The 23107-nt window shown below is 46.8% G+C and overlaps 2 protein-coding genes across 9 annotated transcripts in view; one reads left to right on the top strand and one right to left on the bottom strand.

Annotated features, from left to right (window-relative positions):
* The window catches only part of LOC144158475 (uncharacterized), a 101078-nt gene that overhangs the window by 40875 nt on the left and 37096 nt on the right, over positions 1-23107 (top strand). For 2 of the 8 annotated variants that reach the window (XM_077689364.1, XM_077689363.1), the window contains exon 1: positions 21055-21369. The exons of the other annotated variants lie outside the window; for them this stretch is intronic. The gene's annotated coding sequence lies outside the window, so the exon portion shown is untranslated. Of the gene's footprint in view, positions 1-21054; positions 21370-23107 lie in introns of those variants that run through there. 8 annotated transcript variants of the gene reach the window in all.
* LOC144158493 (uncharacterized) lies at positions 8917-20549 on the bottom strand. The gene is made up of 5 exons (XM_077689408.1): positions 20392-20549; positions 19154-19308; positions 17778-17924; positions 17656-17718; positions 8917-15115 (listed from the first exon to the last, which is right to left on the bottom strand). The coding sequence occupies exons 2-5, from the start codon at positions 19293-19295 to the stop codon at positions 14148-14150; spliced, it is 1320 nt and encodes a 439-aa protein (XP_077545534.1). The 5' UTR covers positions 19296-19308; positions 20392-20549; the 3' UTR covers positions 8917-14147.

The raw sequence follows: 23107 nt of genomic DNA, 5'->3' as shown, positions 1-23107 counted from the left end.
TGGTTTTGGCTTTGGCGGCGTGCGAATAAAACGCTAAACGTACTCTGCACTCTTGTATTCTAGCTGTTCCGCGATGTCGCCATTACGCACCGTGGTTTTGTTTCTCAGTCGTGTTGTGAGCTTTTTTTGAGCTCCTGGTGCACTCCGTACGATGGGCCAGTACATGAGCTACACAGCCGGTTTTAAACTGAAGGTGGTGCAGCATGCTTTGATGCACGTGAAAACCGCACGGCTGGGCGGCACTTCAGTGTTGCCCAGCGCGTGTACGCTACGGGCGAAAACGAGGTTTTTGGGTGGTGAACAAGGTTCGGCGTGTGTTTCATGGTCCCAAAAAAGGGAAGTTTCGGGTGTGAGAAAAGAAGTTTTAGAGTGCCTTGACGGCACGGAAGACGGTGCGCTGTGGGCAGACTACGAATGTGAAGCTGCTAGCGATTTTTGTGAGGAGGACAGCTCCATGGCGAGTAGGGGGCCACTGGCATGTTGGGAATAAAAAAAGGAAATCCATTACATAATCACCGACGTGTTTTTACGAAACTGGTAAGGCTCTGCCGCGCTTCTCTTAGAAACTTTATTGCACGGAATTTCAACTTTTAAAAAATGTGTTGAAATTTTTTCCTGCATATTGAACCCTCCCCCCAAATTAATGCCGGATTTTCTGAAAAAAGTGGGTTTATTACGCGAGTAAATATGGTATTTTACTGCTCGTAATGGAGGATGATGGTAGCTGTGGACCCATTGTAAATATCCTCTAGTATTTTTACCTATTAATCGTCTGCACTCTGGTTCCATAATGCCTGTATGACTGCTGAGGTTTCGACTGAGTCAAATGCTTTTTCATAATCTATGAATGCTTTATACAGTCTACGCTCGTTACAGCGGATTCAGCAACAACGGACTTTCGGTTACAACAGACCATTTCTGTTGGTTTGTCTGGTCTCCATGCATTTTAAATGGAGTCTACTCCAGTCATAACGGACCCGGCTAGAGCAGACTATCGGCTACAACAGACTAAATTTTAGGCGAAAATTGTTTCGTCCTAATGTTTATAGCGGACTTCCGCGATGCTGGCACCCGATGTGCTTTTTCTTTGTTTATTTTTGCAAGAAAACTTGTGTCTCGCAACATTGCTGGCAGCCGGGTAGTTGGCGCAGCAAAGCCAGTGCCAGTGGCTTTTTTTGTGCGACCAGTGGCATGAGCGGCAGGGCAGCTGATTTCCACTCTCGGATAAATTAATCGTAATTAACGCTGTTAAACATGGGGAAAAAAGACCGACATCGCCAGAAGTGCAGGCCTGTCTAAGCAGACAGTCCGCTCCACCATCAAGAACAACACCACTGCCTATAAACGCGACTCCGGTGAGATTGAAAACAGGTCAATCGAATACTCGAAGTGGTGCACTTGGAGGCGTGTCTGCCCTCGTCAGTTTATGTAATAAAAAACTCGGGTTCAGTAAAATTCGGCTTTTATTATTCCCACGCATGCATCGTTCCCGTTCCGTTCAGTTAAAAAGGTAAGAAATGCCTCAAGTAGGGGGTTGTTCCCTATCCATTGTGTGCAATCTGCCGGTAACCATGCGCAGTCCAACTGGTCTGACTTTCAATTTTACAGCTGATTATCATGAGATTATTTCATTACAGCTGTTTCAATGACCAGACTAAAATCACTATAAATGTGGAAGCTGCCTTGAGGGAACGTCAGCCAGCGATCCGATTTGTTTGACGAACGGTTTCGGGAAAACCTGCCTCGTGAGGGGACTTAAAAAGAGCCTAGCTAATGCGGATGGCCACGACTGATGTTTTATAGCTGGTTAATAATTGCGCATAGTTATATTCTTCCTTTATTTGCTCAGCTTATTTGTCGTCACACGCTTAACCGCATGCGCTACGCCTTTTCCAAGTGCCAGGGCTAAGCTTTGGAAACGGTGTTTACGTGATTCTTTGCCCTCGCGCGAACACTGTGCAGAGGTGCTGCATGCATGCAGAAAGAACAAAATGTATGCACTATGCATATGCAATATCGGTCAAAGTACCCACTTTAAGGCTCAACTCCCCCCCAAAGGATACTGCATACTTCGGCTACAGCGGACGTTTTTTTCCGGATTCAGAGGGTACGTTGTAACGGGCGTAGACTGTATAGGGGTTCAGTATACTCCGCTCACTTCTCTATCACCTGATTGATCATGTGAATATGGTCCATTGTTGAATAGCCTTTACGATACCCTGCTTGTTCTTCAGGTTGACTGAAATCTAAGGTGGCAGAAATTCTGTTACCGATTACTTTGGTAAGTACCTTGTAGACGACTGACAGTAAGCTGATCGGCCTGTAATTTTTCAAGTCCATCATGTCACCTTTCTAATGAATTAGGATGATGTTCATGTTCTTCCAAGATTCTGGTACACTCGCGCTCATTAGGCATTGCGTGTACAGGTTTGCCAGTTTTACTAGTACAGTTTGCCCGCCATCCTTCAAGAGGGCTGCTGTTACCTGATCTTCACTAGGTGCATTGTCCCATTTCATTTCTTTCACAACAGCGTAGTCAGCCCCAATGTTGATTAGTGCCATCGCATTGTGCCTGTTGATTGCAATGCCAATTCGGTCTGGCGTCCTTCTAAAAAGACGACCAAAGTAGTCGCCCATATTTGCGTGCAGGCTGCTCGACATCTGTAAAGGTTGTTCTTGGGCTTTGTCATGGCCACTTCGAGGTTGGAAAGAATTTCCTCAGCTCCTCCTGGAAAATTTGGTGAACAATCCCGCCGATCACACCCGTGTCGAGGGTGTCCAGTACAGGCCGATGTGTTCACTGTTGCCATTTAAAGACAGTGGTAATGGTCACCTCTAGCAAAGAGCATCTTCTCCATGTGTGTAGCTTCTGTAAGAAATGAATGTACTGCCATTAGCGGATTGCAGACTAGCCCGCCGAAGATATCATTTCACACCACTCATTAGAACATGCACTTTTGTTTCCTTGCTGGCCTGCGGGGCAGCTCACTCCATCAGCTGCAGCACGTCTTCGATGAAGCTGGTGACTTTTTTTGGGCCCTTGGATTCGGGCCTTCAGGGGGTCCTCAGCTTTTGGTCATCGGTACTCCTTGGTAAGGGTGTGCAGTAGACTGTTCTTGTATGACACCCAGGATGTGAAGGCACAGCGAGAAATGCAAGTTCTGCTGTCGTTCTTTTGTCAAGTCATTGTGATGAGGAACTTCCTCATACTGCTGGACCCAGTCCGGATCTTCGAGCATGTCGCCTTCGCATGGACCAGGACTATGGGGTGCAGTAGGCCAAAAAATGATGGGTGGCCGAGGGCCCTCAATCTACTGAGACTGGGACATGATGGTTTTTGCACCGCTTGCCTGACTCTTTCTCTGCTGTGAAGACGGGCCCAAACTCTGGTGCGTGGCCTTGTAGCCATTGACTGTCTCTTGACGGGTTGGAGCAGGGCGGGGTCGACAAACAGCCGCAGAGTAGGTCATAGCTTGTGGCTTGTGGGTTGCTTCGGACGGCATAGATGTTCCCAAAGCGTCTGTGACTTCTTCCCGGATCAGGTCAGTCAGGGAAGCGACTTGAGGTCGTGAATCTGTACTCAAGGCGCTCGACACCATTCACCATTCGGGCTTGAGAATAAGCACCGGAGCTTTCCGGACATCTCCGGTACAAAGCCTGTATGCAGAAACCAATCAATGGTCACTTAACAAACGGAGAGTACTCCTCGGAAACATGTACATAATGAGAATTCTTTCCTGCACCACTCACCCTTGTCGACAGCTATTTTTGAAACCTCGCTTTGAAACTCTCTTTACCAACAAGCCTCGGACTATTCCAACCATGTTTTTCAGGTACCGCATTCTTAATGAAGCCCTTGACTTTTATGCAGACGATACCATGCTGGTCACCCACAGAACCGGTTATGCTCCATGGGAATACCGCAAGCAACAATGTGACTTTTCCTTGCTGAAGTACAATAACCACAACACTCCAAAAGAACTACTGCAACAAGAGTTCTTAGATATCCAGTTCAGGTATGCCGGATGTGCTACTTACTTCACAGATGGTTCTAAAGGAGAAAGGCATGTGGGAGCAGCTGCAATTGGACCTAATTACGAAGAATACCAGCGGCTCAGACCTGACGCTAGTATCTTCACTGCCGAACTGCATGCCATACAGCTCGTTTTAAACAAAGTTTGCACTGAAAGTACACCGCAGTCAATCATCTTCTCTGACTCTCTCAGCGCACTAGCAGCCCTGTGTTCAGGAAACAAAACCAAAAATCCGCTGGTCCAACAAGTGCTTAACCAACTGATGGACTGTAGCAAAAATCACTTAGACGTGAGTTTCTGTTGGGTACCGAGTCATGTAGGAATTGACGGCAATGAAAAGGCAGATGCCCTCGCAGCCCAGACAAAAGAGCTCGAGGTGACAGAAACTCGTTTACCCTACCAGGATTACAGACGGAGACTAAAATTATCAATAACGAAGAAGTGGCAGTCTGAATGGACAGAACTCAATGAAAACAAGCTCCACCTTGTGAAGCCGCACCTGAGAGAGTGGCAGAGCTGCAGACATAAAGAAAGATTTGTAGAGGTGGTGTTATGTCGCCTAAGAATTGGGCACACGCGCTTGACCCACAACTTCTTATTGCTGGGAGAAGACCCTCCAGAATGTGAGCAATGTGGGAAGCGCCTTACAGTAATACACATACTTATCGAGTGTCCTAGTTACGAAAACAAATGTCGGGAATTTTTTTCGCACTTTTATAAATTTCAAATTCCATTGCACCCTGCTTTACTGCTTGGCGATGAACCCCTGGTTCCCTTGGAAAAGGTTTTTAAATTTTTGAGTGCCGTCAAGCTTTTAGACAAACTTTGATATTACCATGTTACATCATTTTTTCTTGAGCGGTTTTTTAATTTTTGAGTGCACTCAAGCTTTTACAGAAACTTTGATTTTACCACTTTGCATGATTTTTACATGAACCTTTTACCGTAGTGAGTTCAAAATATTTACCTTGTGTCTGGCGCATTATAGCCAAATTTGGCTGCTGCGCCAATAAAATCCAAATTCATTCATTCAGTTTTCTGTCCACGTGAGCGGTGTCGTGACCGCTTCAGTTGTCTGGCAACCATTGCAGCAAAACTCAGACCTACTGGCTGTTTGTACAGTTTGTAGCGCTGAATTTTACGTTCTTTCGCCTAATTCTCTTCGGAATCTTACCCTTTTTGTCTGAAATGGCACAGAACTGCTGAGGCAAAAAAAGGGCCCATCTCACCGCGAGGGGGACTCGAGTAAATGTGTCGCATAAGGGTGGGTGTATAGCGTTAACGTTTAGTGTTTGGGGAGTTGGTGGTAGTGAATGCGTTGTATCAGCAGCTTCTTGACGTAGTTTGAATGAGTCAAGGATGTAAGGCGTGTTCGTAGCCTTTCATTCTATGTCTGTTTTGTGGTGCCGTGGGAAGAGCACCATGTACCTCACGTTCCGCCCACAGGTAGTGAATGCATTGTATCAGCAACTTCTTGACGTAGTTTGAATGAGTCAAGGATATAAGGTGCGATCGTAGCCTTCCATTCTGTGTCGGCTTTGTTGCGCAGTGGGTAGAGCACCATGTACCTTCCGTTCCGCCCGCAGGGTCGTGGGATAGAAACCAGGCGCCGGTAAGTATTATTTTTTATATAGTGTAGGGGGAGGAGTGCGGACCTGTTGTTGAGAGCGAGGAGGGTAGCGTGATGCGGGAGAGGAGGAGTGGGGGAGAGAGCGCACCTGGAACGGCTGTTGCGGACGCCGAGGCACGCAAACGCCGGGTGACATCGTGAGATAAAGAAATGCTCTGCATTTAAAAAAAAGTGCCCCGTATGCGATTCGAACTTCTGGCCTCCGGGTTAGCCCAACATGCGGACAGCCTATTGGGATACTTTATCCACTGAACTACCGACGTGAAAAGCGCGCGCATTGAAGAACTGCTGTATAAAAGCCTCTTCGCATTTGTAACCCAGAAGTCTGTCGTGTTTTCACAAATTCTAATCAACCCAGAGCTTTAACCGCTAACTTACTGTTGAACGCTTCTGCAGTAAGCGCAAAGGGGAGCGTATGCAATCAACGAAACAGCATTAGCAGCATTGTTTATTGCAGGAAACAGGAAGACAATCGTCGAACTGCGTGATGGCGGGACTCGGCGCTGCATCGCTGCTTCTCGCTAGTTATTATTGCGCTTGATGAGTAAGTGATGGATGAGTTTTAAGTTCCGGCGACTCGAAGTTCCTTCGATAAACGTGTTTATGTAATAAATTCTCACTTTAAGCAATCGGTCATTTATCTCGTCAGGTCAGACGTTTCACATTCGCGCAATTCGTGTATACGGGCTACGTGAGACTGATGTCGGCAGACTTGTGCAAGAATGTCGGCTAGCAAAACGACAGTTTAGACTCGTGCGAAACAGCGTAAACAGTTTACGAATGCAGTTTAGGTTAAACGTGGTTACTTCTGCCTGCGCCACTCGCCCGCGTTGTTGACTGAAAGTTCGATCATGTTGATCAATCGTATCAGACATCTCCCTGCTCAGTTGCAGGGCGAGTTTCATCATGGCAGCAGTGTTGTAGCTTTATCTGACCCTTTGCGAGCCCGCCCTATGCCGACATATTGTGCACACGAGGGAGAACTATGATTGGGTGCTTACTGACCTACTGAAACGTCACTTCACGAGTTGAGAAGGAAAGCCTCGGTGAAACCGAAACAGCATTTGTTTTCCTATTTGCTGATATCGGGGAACGAAATGGGTATGCATTGTTTGTTTATCAAGGTTCCATGGTTATAAGCGCACACATAACACAGATTTTTTGAAAATCTCTTCACGGCCTCTTTAATAATAACAAGCTACCCGACTTCATAAAAATTGACCAGGAAAGGAAATATCTGACTGTGAGGAACCACAGCTGGAAAGCATTTCCAGTTTGAGTAACTGGTAATGCACAGGGACAGGCCTTCTCGAGGGTGTGTATGCTCTACCAAAAAAGGGCATAAACAGACCGCTCTCTTTTTTGTGTTTGCCTCGCTGCAAAGAAACGAGGGCCATGCTGCATATGTGTCTGCTGTGGTCTAAACTGTTGTCCCTGTTCTGCGCACTGTGGCAAAGCTGACTGCTGCTTTTCCCGATCAACATTGCAAGTTATAAAGATGTCTTAGTTGAGTTTTGTATATTTTCTGCGTGGTTCGCAATAAATTTTCACTACTGGAAACATGAAGTGTTTGCTGTAGCTGTGGCTTCACACTGCCCATGCCTGCTTATTGTAAAAGCTGTCACTGCTTGCAGGGTGGCACTCATGCTGAAAATAAAGTTGCACTATTTAGAAAGGTGATGTCAGTGACCGTAAAAATTAGATTAGGGATCCTCTTCTTGGCATCTAGTGAAAGCAGTGATCAAATTTATTTTAATGCTATGGTTAAGCTATTTCTGCGACTGGCCACAAAAAAGTGGCTGATCTGAATTCTTTGAAGTTCCAAAAACTGGCTGCAATTGAGATCGCCCCCAAAGAACATGACACCAGAGTTGAATTAAGTGATTTGTTGCCCATGCTCTTGAATGTACAAAAGAATACAGTTAGGCTGCTTTTCAAATATGGGGATGGCCAGAAAGTGATGGAGTCAATCCTGAGTGTCACTTAGGAGGGTTTCCTGTTTTCCACCTCTTGCATGATTGCTACAGAGGAAGTGACAAATGATACCGTCAAGTAGGGTGTGCTAGGAAACTTATGCCCAGGAAATGGTCTGATGCTGAAGGCAACAAAGCCCAGTCTACCTGGGAACAATTGCTGCGGGGGTTTGACTGTGCAAAAGGGGGCTATGGAATTTGCGTGGACCTGCACAGAGGCCATCTCTGCAAACGAAGAAGGGCCAGGAAATCACATATTGATTTCTCAGAAAGAAACATTCTTTGGGGCACGTGAGTCTGCTTACGTGCTTTAGAGGCGAAAGCCGGGTGATACCCTTTAACAACTCCTGCCAGAATACATTTCTGCCTGTTTCTTCACTTTCTCCCCATCGTCTTTTGGCATGAGGTACTTAAACCAGATTCCTTTTTGCTGCACCCTATATGCGTCTGTTTTCGGTTCTTCGTCTTATGGCAGGAATTATGTCACTAGGAATGATTGCACACACCACAGCTTCCTTGGTATCAAGGTGTTGTGCAGCGGGTGTGCACCTGTAGTACAGTCGAACACGGATATATCGAACTCCAAGGGGATCATAAAATAGTTCGATATATCGATAATTCGAAATATGAAATATGCCTATCTGAAGCGTAACTCCACACATCACTGAGAGCTTTTCAAAGTCGCTACAAGCGGTACCTTACCGATATGTTCCTCACAGCCCGGTAAATTCAAAGCCTAAATTCTATGATGACAATTTAACACAAAAAACAAAATCTGTAACCTTCGCTTGCTGCTTTTTCTGCATCATAAATTCAGAAATCCAAAGTCTTACACTTTTCCGTGACCATGGCTCCGAAACTTGGGCCGTGGACAAAAACACGTAACATGCCACATGGGTTTCCCTGCGCGATCAACCACTGAAAACCACTCGAGCATGCAGAAAACATGCCAGAAACCGAACGCGGCAGAAGTCGCCGTCATCATCACATCCACCGCATCAGGAGAAGCGCACTTGCAGGGGCAATTGGGGCGCAGCGTTCGATATATCGTATGGGTCTGTGATCGAGAGTTCGATATACGCGTACAACAGCGCTATACTTTTGCAAGGGGTTTCCAAGGAGATGTTCAGACAGTTCGATATAGACAATAATTCGATATATCCGTGTCCGACTGTGTCCGAAGGGCACTTAAGGCTTTTGCCAAATAAAAGGTCTTCTGAATGAGTTCTACAACTGGTAGTTAGTGCATGCTGGGTGCTGAATTTCGACACAACAGAAGTTTGTCAGATTTATTTATTTAGTTCATAATACCACTAAAGGCCCTCGATAAAGGGTATTACATAGGTGGGCCAATACACAGACTGAACATACACATATGTGAGCAGCAGTATTCAAAAGAGAAAAATAAAAAAAGAAAGAAATGACACAAAAGAACGAAGAAAACTAAATTATTTGGAAAATTACATTGAAACCTAGAAGAAACTAAAGAAAATTAAATTAAATGCTTCCACTGTGTGTTTTCTGCAAATGGTAGCTAGTGTATAGGGACCGGGCGGCCGTTGTATGGCACCACCGTCGCTTCAGCGAACAGCGCCGCCCGTGGCGAACCGCTCGTCAGTGGAATGCCGGTGGCGGTCAGCGCAGCGTAACTGTGCATGGCTTTCTGTCGTTTTTCTGCGGTGCGGCTTGCAAAGCGTACGTAACCCCACGTGCATTTTTCAGATCGGTAAATCTTGAGCGTGGATGTGACGTTTACGAGGCATGCCATGTGTGTGATTTACGCCCATACTCAGTATTTACAAATAGCAGACGACGCTCAATGCGCCAAGCTGGAAGTGAAAGTTCGTTGCTTCATGCAATTTTTTGATGCCTGCATGCAGTTTCGCGTATCGAGGAGTATACTGCAGCTAAATGTTCCCACAAAGCCGGTGTGTGCAACCGATCTAGGAATGCTGCGGCGCTGGCCTTGGGCAGTTGATGGCGAAACGGCGTCGACGTCGTGCACAAGCGAAAGACAAAGTTGTGGGGTGTACGTCTTCTAAGATTTACCTCAAAACAGAAATTGTGATGGACGACGCTTCCATTACTTCATTACCTACGGCTGAAACGTGTTTAATTTCACAGAAATGCTCTTACTACAGTAATCGGGAATCGTTGGTAGAATAAATACCGCATGATAGAGAACGTTATTGCTTGTCGTGGAGAAGCATTGCTTTACAAGAATTGCAATGGTTGCTGGCTAGTTGGTAAATGGTTTTAAATGCGAATGCATTTATTAGCCGGGGGTTGTCTTGCTCCGTTGGCCGGCGTGCGCCTGCATTCCTCCATCGCGAGCGCACGTGAGCGCGCGCCTCGTAGTTCTGCCTTCGTCGTCGTCGTCGTCGTAAATGCGAATGCATTTCTTAGTCGGGGGTTGTCGTGCTCCGTCGGCATGCGCCCGCAGGTGTTATCTCTCCGCGCTCCTCCTCGCCCCTAGCAACAGCTGTGGCGCGCCTAGCAACCGGAGCAGGTGGTAGCTCGGGCGGGAGTAGCGGAGGGCAAGGGGAGAGGACACGCCCGAGGGAACTTGATATCGCACGCCGTTGCCACGTGTCCCGTTCGAGACACGTCTCCGTACAAGGACTTGTACACCCTTGCCTACACCGGAGACGGAGTCTTTGTGGTGACCGTGTACCTCGCGCCCAACCTCGCTCGAGACGCCGTTGCCGCGCAGCTGGACGCGGCTATGGAAAGTGTGCGCGTGCGCTCCAAACCCTCTGACCCCATAGTCTTGGTTGGCGACTTCAACGTTGACGTGCGCAAGAAGAGTGGCGAGTGGCTGGTCGAGTACATGCAGACCAGGCACTCTATGCATTGTCTCTCTGCCGGCTTCGACACGTGCCCCACTACCATTCACGGGAGTTATTGCATTGATCTCGTCTTTACGCGAAACTGTGACGCGCGTATGCTTCTCAAAGACCCTTTCACCGTGCACTTTAGCGATCACAAGGCAGTGATTGTGGCAGTCAGGTACAACGATAACACAAACAGGTGCTGATGAATAAATGATTACGTTCACACTCTCGTCATTAATTACGCCATTACTCGCAACACACTCATCGGTGCACCCAATGCATTCGCATTTCTGCACGATTCCCTTCGGGGAGGTGCGGGGGAATTTTTCAAAAACTGATTCCTGCATGGCTGAAGGACGCAAGACAGGAGGGTGCCCGAAACCTGTACTCAGCTTCACAACTGAATGCCGCAGTCAGTTTACAAGCTGCCACCTACGCTTGAAGAATCATGCACACCTTCGTCTAACGACGATGAGGGTTTATCGCAAAGCTCTATCGTATGGGTTTTCTTGGTTGCCTTCTGGATTTAAACTTTGACTTGTTGAGCGCCGAATTTGACCAGCACGCAGTTTGGTCTTTTGATCGCAGCGTATTTGACTTTGACCATTTCCCATTCGATTTCGCAGGAAGAAAGCTTTGCGTTCAACCATCATAATCATTAGACGGAGGGCTAGATGACTTTGCTATTTAATTTTGAACTTCCATGCCCCCCTCTCCAAATCATAACTTTGTCGAGCGTGTCGGAAATATGTCTGTGCTGGAGGACTCGGGCTGATGCACCCATATTTGAGGCAACTAATAGCGCGTTTTTGGTGTCTTCACCAGGCATTACACAATTTTTTAGGTACTCTGTAAAGAATACTGAAGCATTAAAAAACACCGGCTGACGTTAACACTGTTACATTTTTAACGATCGGTGCCAGCATTTATTTCACGGAGGTGGTAAAACGGGAAGGGGAGGAGGGATGGTGGATGGTTTGTAGCGTGGGCTGTTGAGTTGGTGAATAACTTTGGCTCTTGATAAAATGACCACCACAAATGTGGGATTTCCACTTCGGCTTTCAGGCTCCCATGCTGTCACAGTGTCGCTCACCAAAACCGAAGGCACAAAGCTCACGGTTACAGAAAGTGTAAACTACCGCAACATTTCTACGGCTACACGGTAATCCATCTCGTATGCAGGTGCCTTTCTATTTAAAGCAAACGTATCGAGGTATCCCAGCGCTGCGTATTCATTTAAACCAGTGAAGATAATTTAAAGTGGTATAAATGAATAATAATATTGCTAATAGTTTTATTCCTACTCAGATCGCGCGGATCCAGGCGCAGAGCGCTGCAAAAAGCGCTCGTGTCAATGTAGCCCATTCCCGACCTTACAAGCATCCAATAAGTTTGCGTAGCCGTTAGTTCATTTAAGAAGAAAATAATATTACTAATAGTAGTTTTATTCGTACTCAAACGGGTGTAGCCAAGCGCAGATCGCTGCAAAAAGCGCTCTTGCCATTGCAGCCGATACCCAACTTTAGAAGCGTCCGACAAGTTTACGTAGTCATTACTGCATCTAAGAACCCAACACATCTGTCTAGACCTTGTTTCACCGCACATATACGCTCACAAAACCACCAAAACATTCAAAGCACCGAAGCAAACACGACAAAAACAACGGGAGGCTGTGTAGTCCAATGCACCGGCTCATTCCACTGACGAGGGGAGCGCCGAGTGGTGGCGCCACCCGTCCAGCTGCCCGGTCCCTATAGATATGATAAACACCCTAAATATCACGCTACCTCATATAAATATAAAGGGCAAATATTGTATGTTGGACAATCATAGTGAATGTTAGGCAGGCCATAAACTTGCGGATAATAAAATCTTCTTTCGAATATACCAGGAAACATATAACATATTGACACATTCCATACTTTGGCTGCCAGTAAGAAAACGTTAGTGACAGACAGTAAGCATATCCACCAAACAATCCGAAGTGCCTCTGACGCACGCACGAAGGTTCCAGAACGTAAGCAACACGTGCGAAACATCGTGCATCTGCCTGGCGAGAAGTTTGATTTGAAGTGACAAATATAGTGTTGAAAACACTATTAGGACATATACATTTTCGTGCATGATACGGTTTTTAAATAACAAGCTAAGAACTCCAAACCAGGGCATTTTTGTTGCACACAAAACTGGCAGTTTCGGATTTGTAGACGCCTAGTGGGTTCACGTTTTTTATGTATTTTCTGAGAGAAACTGTGAAGGAAGAAACTTTTTTTGGCAAAATGATGCCCAATGAATTGCACGTCTAACGAAGGGGAAAACGAAAATGACGTATTGAAAAAAATTTGTGATTATGACTCGGCCTCACACCTTAATGTTGGCTTAGCAAAGTCAAGGTCCATTGCATACTACGTACACTCCACTTAAAAGGGACGCACCGAGAAAGAAAAACACCAAATGAAATGATCTCCAACTTCCCCTCCAACAAGATGATCTCCAACTTCCCCTTAAGAGAAGCCTCAGAAATGGAAGAGCGGGCATGGCAGTGGTAAGCATGCCCACTCTCCAGCGGCATGCATTTAGTCCAGAATCAGCAGCGACAGCAAATGCACAAACTCACCAAGCACCATTAATTCAGCCCTCAGATTGAGAAGGAGAAGGCCACGGAAAGAAATGAAGCCATGAAAGAAATGAAGCAGAAAATAACAATTCTACAAATCCAGACTATATGAGCCAATCCAATCCATTGTTAGATTTCAGAAATCAGCTGTCATGCGTGTTATATGCAGTTCAGTTCAAACGCCTAACTGGAGGAGAGCCTCGAATTTTACTGAAAAGCCTACTGCTACAACTGTGAATAAATGAAGACTGTGTGCAGCTCTGTGAATTGTGTTGTCAGCTCAATTCGTCTGCAAGAGCTCAGAAAGTCGACAGCGAGCCGACAGTTGCCACATTGGTCATGGTATTTCTCTAACGAGTATTGTGCATCTGAACAACATTACAAACGAAATATCAGGCTTTAATATTTCGCCAGTATATCTGTGAAAAGGAATATACTTTGTACTTTGTTGCTGGCCACGCCGCACGACAAGTCGCTGGGTGAGCTGCTCGCCACGCTGCGCTCGCACATCAGCCCGGCTCCGTCGACGTTAATGGAGCGGTTTCGCTCCATTAACCGGAGCTGCCGCGACGGAGAGACACTCGGGCATTTCGTCGCAGCGCTGCGAGGGTTGGCGAGCGGCTGCGCCTTCGGGGAGCAGCTCGACTCGCTGCTCCGGGACCGTTTCGTCTGCGGCCGTTTGAATAACAAGGCTTTGATTTTGACTTAGTTTTGATTCTTTTTCACAGGTTCTGCTTAGAGGGCTTTTATAGGAACTGTTAATGTGGTTGTCAGCCAATTTTTTGTAGCATAGCTACTTATACTGATAACACTGTTACAGTGATCATCGTGGAGAGCAGTAGCTCATGATAAATTGGCTGATTCAAAAAGCCCTTGCATTGTTGCACCATATGCATGGCCCAGGTATGCTTGCAAGGAATGCTTCTGCAGTGCATACAACCCTTTCACTTTACGCCACTGTGCAATCTGTCACGTGCAATATGTATGCCAGTGAAAATTTGAGTAACCTTTTTTTTGCTGCACTCTCAATGTTAGTTACCAATGTTTATTTTTTACATGTTATGAAGTGAGTGTTTTGGTGGTACGCCTTTTCTCATATGTCTTAAGTGGCGGTCTGTCAGCGAAGCTGGTCTGGGAGATGCTGCCAGGGTGCAATATTTCATGCCTTTCCAGGGAGGCCCTTTCAGAAAAAGTATACGGACAGAATCTGCACATGTAAGACTTCCCCCCTGAGTGCACTTTTTCATGCCTGCTCAAGTTGCTTTTTTCAATAAAACTCTTCGGGCAAATACCACAAACGTAAGGCCTTTTCCCGGAGTGCACTTTTTCATGCTTGACCAGGCTGTATTTTTGAGTAAAACTCTGCTGACAGATGCTACATACATAGGGCCTCTCACCAGAATGCACTCTTTCATGAGCAATCAGGCTGGATTTGTGAGGAAAGCCCTTCTGGCAGATGTTACACACATGAGGTCTTTTGCCACAGTGCCAGTTTTCATGATCAACAAGATTGTATTTTTTCTTAAAGCTTTTCTGACAAATTTCACACATGTAAGGCCTTTCAGTGGAGTGTATTTTTTCATGACAAGCCAGTTGGCTGCTAGTATTAAAGCCACTTTTACAGATCCTACACATGTAAGGCCTTTCGCCAGAGTGCAGTCTTTCATGAGCAACCAGATTGGATCTCGAAGTGAAGGTCTTATTACAGGTGCTGCACACATAACACCTCTCAGCAAGAAAGATGTAATGACAGATACTGCACACGTAGGAACTCTCACCAGAGTGTACACTTTCATGACTAAGCAGGGTAGTTCTGTATGCAGATTGCTCAATACTCATGCTACACACGTGGGAGTCCTTGCCGGAGTGAATTCTCATATGTAGGGCCAGGCTGCGTTTTGTACGGTAGGCTTGTTTGCAAACAGTGCAGATGTGAGGCGTTGTGGTGGCACACCCTTCACCATGACTGCTCTGGTGGTTGGCAGGAGAGGCAGGAATACAGCTTCCCTCCAAGCGATATTTTCTTGCTGTCAGTGCGAAAATTCCGAAGTAGAAAAAATGACACACAATTGGACTAAACTGCAGTAATAATAAAGACCAGATATATGTCAACTCCATGACCAAACAAACCAGAATATGCACAACATTACAAAAGATGCATAACATTCATGCACAGAGTACCACTAGACACAGCCAAGAATGGCCGAGGTACCAAAATATTTACAGAGCATTTAATGTCCCAACACAAAGAATGACTGAAGCACCAATAAAAGTCTGGCAGTAGGCCCTACTTGCAGAGGTCACATTCCAAGTCCAGTATTTACATTTCCATCAAAACACAGTAAGCCCTAATTCAGCCATCACACACATGCCTGAAAAATGCTAAATATTACTAAATGAAAACTTCTTAAATACATGGTCGAATAAAATATATTAGAAGTTTTCTAAGATGACATGGTCAACTCATGCACAAAACAGCAAAAACTTCAACTGATAGCAGTTGCAAGTCTACCATTAGTGTCTCTATACCTCTTCCAAGTTGAATGTAAAACAGCAGATGTGCCCAGAACGGCATGCAAGACAACTTTCGTAAATTGCCTAAAAATATCTGCTACAAAAATTAGCTGCATCCCTTCTAACCTATGTAGTAGCCTTTCTAGTAAATTAACATTAGTAGTAGCCTAGGACGTGCAACTTACAGCATAAAATGCAAGATGCCTGAATAGTTCCGTTCTGACCATGTTGACGGTCAAGTCGTACTTTTATAGTGCTTTGTCAACCTATACTGAGGTCTACAGCTAGAAATTTCCAACTGAATTGTCGTCTTCAAACTGAATTTTAAGAGGAACAAGACATTTGACATTAGCTTTCTCATAGCTAATAAAGAATTACGTATAAAAACAATGTTGCAGTCATTGATGGCCAATGCATGGATTGTTTCATGGTGGACTGTGTGAATTGTATGCAGGGCAGCTTTTTTTTTTTTTAAATTTAGTTAGGTCAAGCAAAATGTACCCCGTGTGCAACAATGTTTCTCTAACTATTGTATTTCTGCAGAGCGTTAAGCGTTTTCGTGCTACTTATGAATGTGTAGGGCCCGCAGCACTTGCAAATAAATAAAAACTTTTCACTTTGTCACCGTGCTAAACTCGCAGAATGTTGCCATTGTAGTCCTTAATTAAGGCATGCTCATGGTTAGAAAACATGCACAAGACTAATGTGCTCCAACCACCTTTACAAGACAGTCCCCAATGTTTTCTTCACTGTTTCGGCCATTACTCACGGATTGCTCCCCCACAACACAGGTTATGGGGGTGTGGGTGATGATGTGGGTGAGGAATCTTGGCTACTTCCTCTTCCTTTAGCTCCTGTACATAATACGTCAGGCTCCCTTCCAAAGAAGCCCTTCAACACTCAAACTGTCACCCGAACCAAAATGAAGTTCCCAAGGCAAATTTTGCTGTCCGTTTACTCAGCTCTAAAACTGCTAGTTTATTAGCCACTATCTTTAGGTCCTCTTACAATTTTCGAGGCACAAACATCACTTCTTGAGCAATGTGTGCACAATATTTCTACCAAGCCGATAACAAGTGCCCTGTAAACTGCAGGAAGGAACTGTTTCTCTTATACTCTACAAATGTTCTCCCTGCGTGGCAAAACTTTTCCGTGCAGGCAAACTTTTATTGGAAAGTTGCATTGAGTAACTTCACATAAAATTGCCTCAGTATTCCGCTCACCTGCTAACATTCTCAATAATAGACTAGGTAGTTTCTATAAAATCTACCATAACTGCACAATTTTAGCACACCCTCAATTGTAATAGGAGGTAAGTTTAGGTAGTGAAATTTGAAAAATATTCAAACACCGGTTTCACCGCACCGACGTGAAAGACACGACACTACGTGAATTGATTTGGAAAACTTATTTGATTTATTGTAAGGTTTCAACGCGCCGACTCAAAGCAGGCAACGAGGCACGCTGTAGTGGAGGGCTCCGGATGAATTTCGACCACCTGGGAATCTTTAACATGCGCCAAATCTCATGCACACAGCATTTTTTGCTTTTTGCCTCCATCAAAAAAGCGGCCACCGCGGCAGGGAATCGAAGACAAATCACGTCTGGTAGTGGGCTTTCCTTCCCATGGTAACAATAAATTCATTCATTCGTTTTGAGCAGGCTAGACTAAATAATGAAGATGAAAACGTTGCCTTTTTTGGAACCTGGAAATTGTTCACACACAGGCCCATCTGCAAACCCGATATTTTTTTTTACGTAAAAATATCACTCTTAGGATTTGTAATCAGTACCATGAAATGGTTGCAACATGTGCTCGTGTGAACACTAAGAATTTTTACCACATCTTGTTTTCCAACCTTATAATATCAGCGGCATGCTTGGAACCACTGATAATCCTCAGAAAGAATAAACCTTTATAGCTTCCAGACACCACAATGAATGAAACATGAAAAAAAAATGATGAAAAACTATAACACAAATTTGTTTTTTTTAAGCAGTATTTCCACTCTGAATTGGAATGCTAATATGAAAAGAAAAAACAAACTCTAACCTGGAAATTTCTCTTCGGTTTGGGAGCTTGCACTGATGAGCAATGTCGGAGTGCACTGTGTACCTGCAAAGAAATTTCAGTCCATAATGCAGACTGGCTCCCACATAAAATAGGGGACGTACTTCTAGCACTGGTAGTAACAGCCGCTTGCGTCTTTTGGCTACAGGATACAACCCGGCTGGAGGCAGCAACCACAGACATTGCTGTAACGGAGCCGTAGTGGGTCCAGGATGTTGCACCCAGTATACCTGCTGTCGGTGTTGTGCCTTCTGGAAGCAAGCAACGCAACTACAGATAAGTTTATACACACACAACACTAAAAGGACTTGCTGTAAGCCCACTGCCATCTTCACATCCGGCAGACGACAATGTAGAGACGATTGATCACATTAGACGGGGTGTTCATTGACGTGCAGCGTGCGGTGCATTGTGGGAGGGTTCGCCATTTTGAAGTCCTCGGTCAGTCGGCGGAGCACGGGAAAAATGTTGACGGGAGCACTCTGGCGAACCCATGGTGATCGCGTATTCTGCTACTACGTGCGACAATGGATTACTGTGTGATAGTCGGTTGCAGCAGTCGTACGCAAACCAAAAAGATGAAAATAGAAAGCAACAGCAAAGATCCAGGCTTCTTCAAAGTCCCGAAAGTGTGCACATCGGAGTACGAGAAGACGAAGCTCCTGTCGGAAAAGCGTCGTCGAGAGTGGCTCGCGTGGATCAACCGGCTGGGAACCATGGACCCCGACAAGTACCGAGTGTTTTCAAGACATTTTCTATCGGGTACGTGTCATTTCATCCATTTAACACCGTGTGCGACAAAGAAAAATGACTGAGTGGCACCACCACTGTACTCGCAGCATGGCGAAATCGCGAAGCTTTTCAGGGAGGCGCCATTAGGCTGTGTCGAGGTCGTAGCTGGGAAGAAAAATATATATCGAGGAGCTAATTTGTGAGCTTGCGTTTGCGACAGCTAATGGGCAATGAAACGATAAAAATTGTCAGGGTAGCCGCTTTTGAAGCAGCGACGCATTAATCGTAGAATGGCATGCGAAAAAAAAAGGAGAGAAAAGAAACGTTTCCGTGGTGGCTCGCGGGCCAGCTTTCGTTCAGGCTGCACATCAAAACCACAAAACTTCCGAGGACATTTCGAACCTAGACTGAAAAATGCTGTGGGAGTTGGAGTAAGTCACACCCAAGGGAAACATTGAGAAGGAACAGCTGTGCATGTGTGTGCATTTCCACGCCCCCTTTTCTCGTAAGCAGGTTCACTTGCAATTCTGCCGCCCGCTCGTCCTGCCGTGAAATGCGTAGTAGGGAACTACTTCGTATACAAACGATGCGCAGTGGCTGAAATCCAGAAAATTGATACGCATTGCCTTGCAAAGGACCCGTATGCGTAGTGAGCTATCTCGATAGCAGGCGTCGGCCCAGAAAGTGTCGCACCGATAGTTCTCGCACACCGCTCGCTCGGCCCGTTTTATATTGTGGCCGCCTGTACTTATAGGACTGGTGGCAATGGTCGCCTGGGTCTGTTGGCTGCAGGACACATTCTGGCAGCAGGCTCCATCCGCAGAAATTGCAGGAACACAGCTATTGGGCCTTAACGATGTCACAGCATGTGGGATGCGAGCTTTTAGCATCGGACAGCGTGTTCTGGAACCAAAAAAAGAAAAAGAAAGATGCACACACGCAATGTCAAGGGTGCCAGCAACAACTTTGCTCAGAAGCATGCGGTTAACCCTACCAGAGATACCTTCGCTACAAGGCAAAACTACTTTTGTCCTATCCACGTATGCTCAGCCCCTTTCGCGCTAGAGAGTAATGCAACACATATCACGCCGCATAGTTCTGTGTACCCCACACATGTTCTGAAGTTTCAAGTCACTTGCAGGCACACCATAAAATCCTGATAGAGGCACACCATAAAATCCTGATAGTCAACAAAAGTTACGCAAGCCCTTGATCGATCGCCGACCAGTGTTAAAGATGGCAGCTGTATAGTTGCGAAAGAAGAACTTACGGGGAATGCTTAGAACTTTCTATGAATGAAAAGGAGAAAGCGGAGTCAGAACTACTGATGAACTTTCCGCTGCAGGGTTTGTTGAAGGTCCAGATGGTACATCCTTCGTTTCTGAAGAACTTCGCCTACACGCCTGTCACACTGGTCCAGCCTCAGCACAGCACCCACCAATGTTCGTTCTGCTTGCCTCTGCGCTACTACCGCTTACCTACGCAAGTGCTCATAGAACACACTATAACCTACTGGAAGCAGCAGCGTCTAGATTTCGGAGGCAGACTCGAACGGAGGTCTGGGTTGAACAACTGCGAAGAATCTACCAGTTTCCATCCGTGCCGCTTCACCCAACACCTCCGCTTGGTGAAGACTAGGCGAGTCACTCTAAATTTCGCATGCGTTCATTGGCATGCAGGCACGGCGCTTACTTTACTCTAGCGCAGCTTTTGCGGCGGTATCTGCTGACACATTCACGAGCGCCGAATGACGCCATAGCTTCGAACGTTGGCTTCGAATGCCCGCAGGAGGTTCAATGATCCCCCAACATCGGCAGTCCGCGGAACAGTGCTCGAGCGCAATCGGGGCCGTCGGCTCTCAGAAGCGGCCGCGAACAGCGCTTGCGCCCGGGGTGGCTGCACAGATATCAACCGCGACTGCAGAAACAACTGCAGCCGAAGAAGGCCGGCTGCCGAGCACTCGGACACGAGCGAAGGCACACATACCTTTTCACAAGCAGCCGCAGCGGCTCCACGAGATCCCAGGGCCTTGTCGCAGGCACGCAGAACGCTCTGTCCGCGCGCGGTGAGGCACCAGCAAGCGGGGCTTCACTCAAATGCGCCTTCTCGCGCAGACGACTTATATGCACGCCTGAGCACGAGCATCAGAACACTGTACACAACAACGCGACGCCCAGTACGGCGACGACGCAACGAGTGGGAAAACTCTGACAGCGGGAAGACAGTCTAGTACGACGCCCATGTCGTCATTTTCTTGCGGGCCGTGGAGCGCCTTGCGGGAAAAGCGGCGCTGCATGGAGCGAAGTTTGTGCGCACTGACATCGCCCAGCGAACGCGGTTTTGTGTTCAACGCACGTCAGCACGCTTTCTGTCATTCGTGTCAAGTCTGTGGTGACGGAACACATGCACTTGCTAGTACCCGCAACTAGAGCACATTATTTAGCACATTTAGCACACTAGAGCACATTTAGCGGCTTGCAACAATACAGTTTCCTCGGTTTCCTAGTGAAAAACTGTGGTAACAAAACGGCTAGACGTCGCTATTACGGCTCCGGTAAAACACCGTCTGTTAGCGCAAACATCCGCTTGCAGCGCCCTGAATCCCGAGGGGCGCGCAATGTACGTCAAATCAACAACGGGGGGGTTCACTAAACTAGAGTGAACTAGAGCGTGGGCTGGGCCTAACTATCGGCTGAGCACTGCCACTGTTGAGTGCGTATTTTGCGCAGCAGTATTGAGTCCTTCTGGCGTGCATAATTCGGTGTGCAGTATTTTATTGCTGACCATCAGGCGTACGTGACTGCCTTGGAAAGCGCAGTTCTTAGGTGTAGCTCTCGTAGGGCTTTGTAGCCAGTCGCGGCCTCACCGCGCGTGAATAGTGTTGTGCGTGCCTGCCAAAACGCCCGGGATAACGCAAGGTTCTGCTGGAACATCTCTCTGGGCCCTACAGCTGCTACAGAAAAGGTTTCTTCTCTCTTGATTCTCTCGCTCGTGCTATTTACCGCTCCCACTGACTTGGGGTTGGTCTGCTTTCCAACGGGGCGCGGCCTTCGGGGCCACATAACAGAAGGCCACCTCCAATCGTGTCTGGTAGAAATTTGTCAGACCGCTGAAATGCTTGCCGGTGGAGTGCCACTTTTAGCTCGCAGCGCTGCAGGCGCATGTTACACTGTGGTCAGACAGATCTTTAGTTCGGATTTATATGACGCTCAGCGTAAAAAAATCACCACGTGCGGAACCAGCGCTAGGCTGTCTGGTCCGAATCCTTTCAGGGGGTTCCTCCCTATTTCGTGATAAAAAAGTTTGCCTCGAAATACAAGTAACCGATGGTCACAGCATGTACGGAGGTCAAAACTGTTAACAACAACGCGCGAACGCCTGGCCTTCGATGCGTGCAGCGGAGCCTGCTGATAGCCACCGGCGTGACCAGCGAGCTTAGGTGACGGCGCTGCGTCGGCTTGGCATGTGAAAGCTATTGCCGATGCTTTCGTGTTTTGGCGGGCACGGTTCGACGCCGAAAGTCCCCCACCACGACCGCCGCTAAAGCCTATATTAAACGTTATCTTGTGCTGATAAGCAGTGCAGTCTTGTTTTCGCCTTTGGTATGGTTCCGATATAAAAAAAGTGGAACGTGGGTCGGCTACAGCCATTCTAACGTAGGTTGTGCAGGAAAGGAGGAAGCATTAGCGTCGACTGGGAAATTGCCTCAAGACGTTTATTATTGGTGCGGGGAAGGTTTAGCACGCATGCGCAGGCACATAAGGCCTGGTGAGGGGCTTTCGGCCCCTCACCTTGCCGAACCTCTCTCCCCAAACAAGCAAGCATCGGTAATAGCTTTCGCATGCCTAGCTGCCGCAGCGCCGTCCCCTAATCTCGCTGGTCACGCCGGTGGCTATCAGCAGGCTGCGCTGCACGTACCGAAGGCCATGCGTCCGCACGTTCTTGTTAACAGTTTTGACCTCTGTACGCGTGCACATTCACACCTCCTAGGAAAGCCTTCACACCCCTCTTTCCTGACAGGTGTAAACGTGCGTACGTGCTGGGTTCGTCGGTTACCTCCTAAAGTGATCCGGACCAGAGAGCCTAGCGCTGATTTCGCACGTGGTTATTTCTGTAAGGTAAGCGTCAAAGTACACATTCTTTTGTTGGAGCTACACTTGCAGCCGCCCATGCTTGCTGAAGTACTACTATGTAGGCAAGAACACAGAATTGCGTACATAAGACACAATCATACGAAGAACACACAGAATTGCCTGCAGGACTGGGGTGTACGCTTGCCCGGACGCATGTGTTTCGTAAGAGTCAGGGCCCACTCGTCACAAGTCCACTCGTCATTGGCCAACTCGTCATAGGGCTATTTGTACGGGGAGTTCTCTTGTTGCCAGAATATTTGTCACATAAAAAACTCGATTAAGAGCATGTTTTGGAAAGTCACAGTGATGTTACCGCCTGCTATTCGCCGCCTTTTAAAAGAACGGTGTAGGCGGGTGCAGGGACGACGGGATCCACACTTAGTGCTTATTCCAGCAAATCCTCTGCCTTCCAATACACCCCCCCCCACCCAAAAAAATTGACTATAGCCCAGGGCGAATATGCTCGAATTTTTTGTGGAAAAAATTAGGTTAATATACTGTCACACTTCATTAATTATGTTAAAAGTATAATTGGAATCAAACGTATATGACATGACGCGCTTTTACAC

Source organism: Haemaphysalis longicornis, unplaced genomic scaffold (assembly GCF_048455015.1).
Source record: "Haemaphysalis longicornis isolate Haplotype H1 unplaced genomic scaffold, Haemaphysalis longicornis Haplotype H1 scaffold_10, whole genome shotgun sequence".
Lineage (NCBI taxonomy): Eukaryota > Metazoa > Arthropoda > Arachnida > Ixodida > Ixodidae > Haemaphysalis > Haemaphysalis longicornis.
This window is presented reverse-complemented; position numbering and strand designations above follow the sequence as displayed.

Excerpts from the sequence above, each read along its gene's own strand:
- LOC144158493 (XM_077689408.1), bottom strand. The coding sequence starts at position 19,295 with ATGCTAAAAGCTCGCATCCCACATGCTGTGACATCGTTAAGGCCCAAT. Across the intron at positions 17,925-19,153 it reads CATTGCCACCAGTCCTATAA|AAGGCACAACACCGACAGCA; the intron begins GTACAGGCGGCC and ends GCTTGCTTCCAG. Across the intron at positions 15,116-17,655 it reads AACCGAAGAGAAATTTCCAG|CAAGAAAATATCGCTTGGAG; the intron begins GTTAGAGTTTGT and ends TCGCACTGACAG.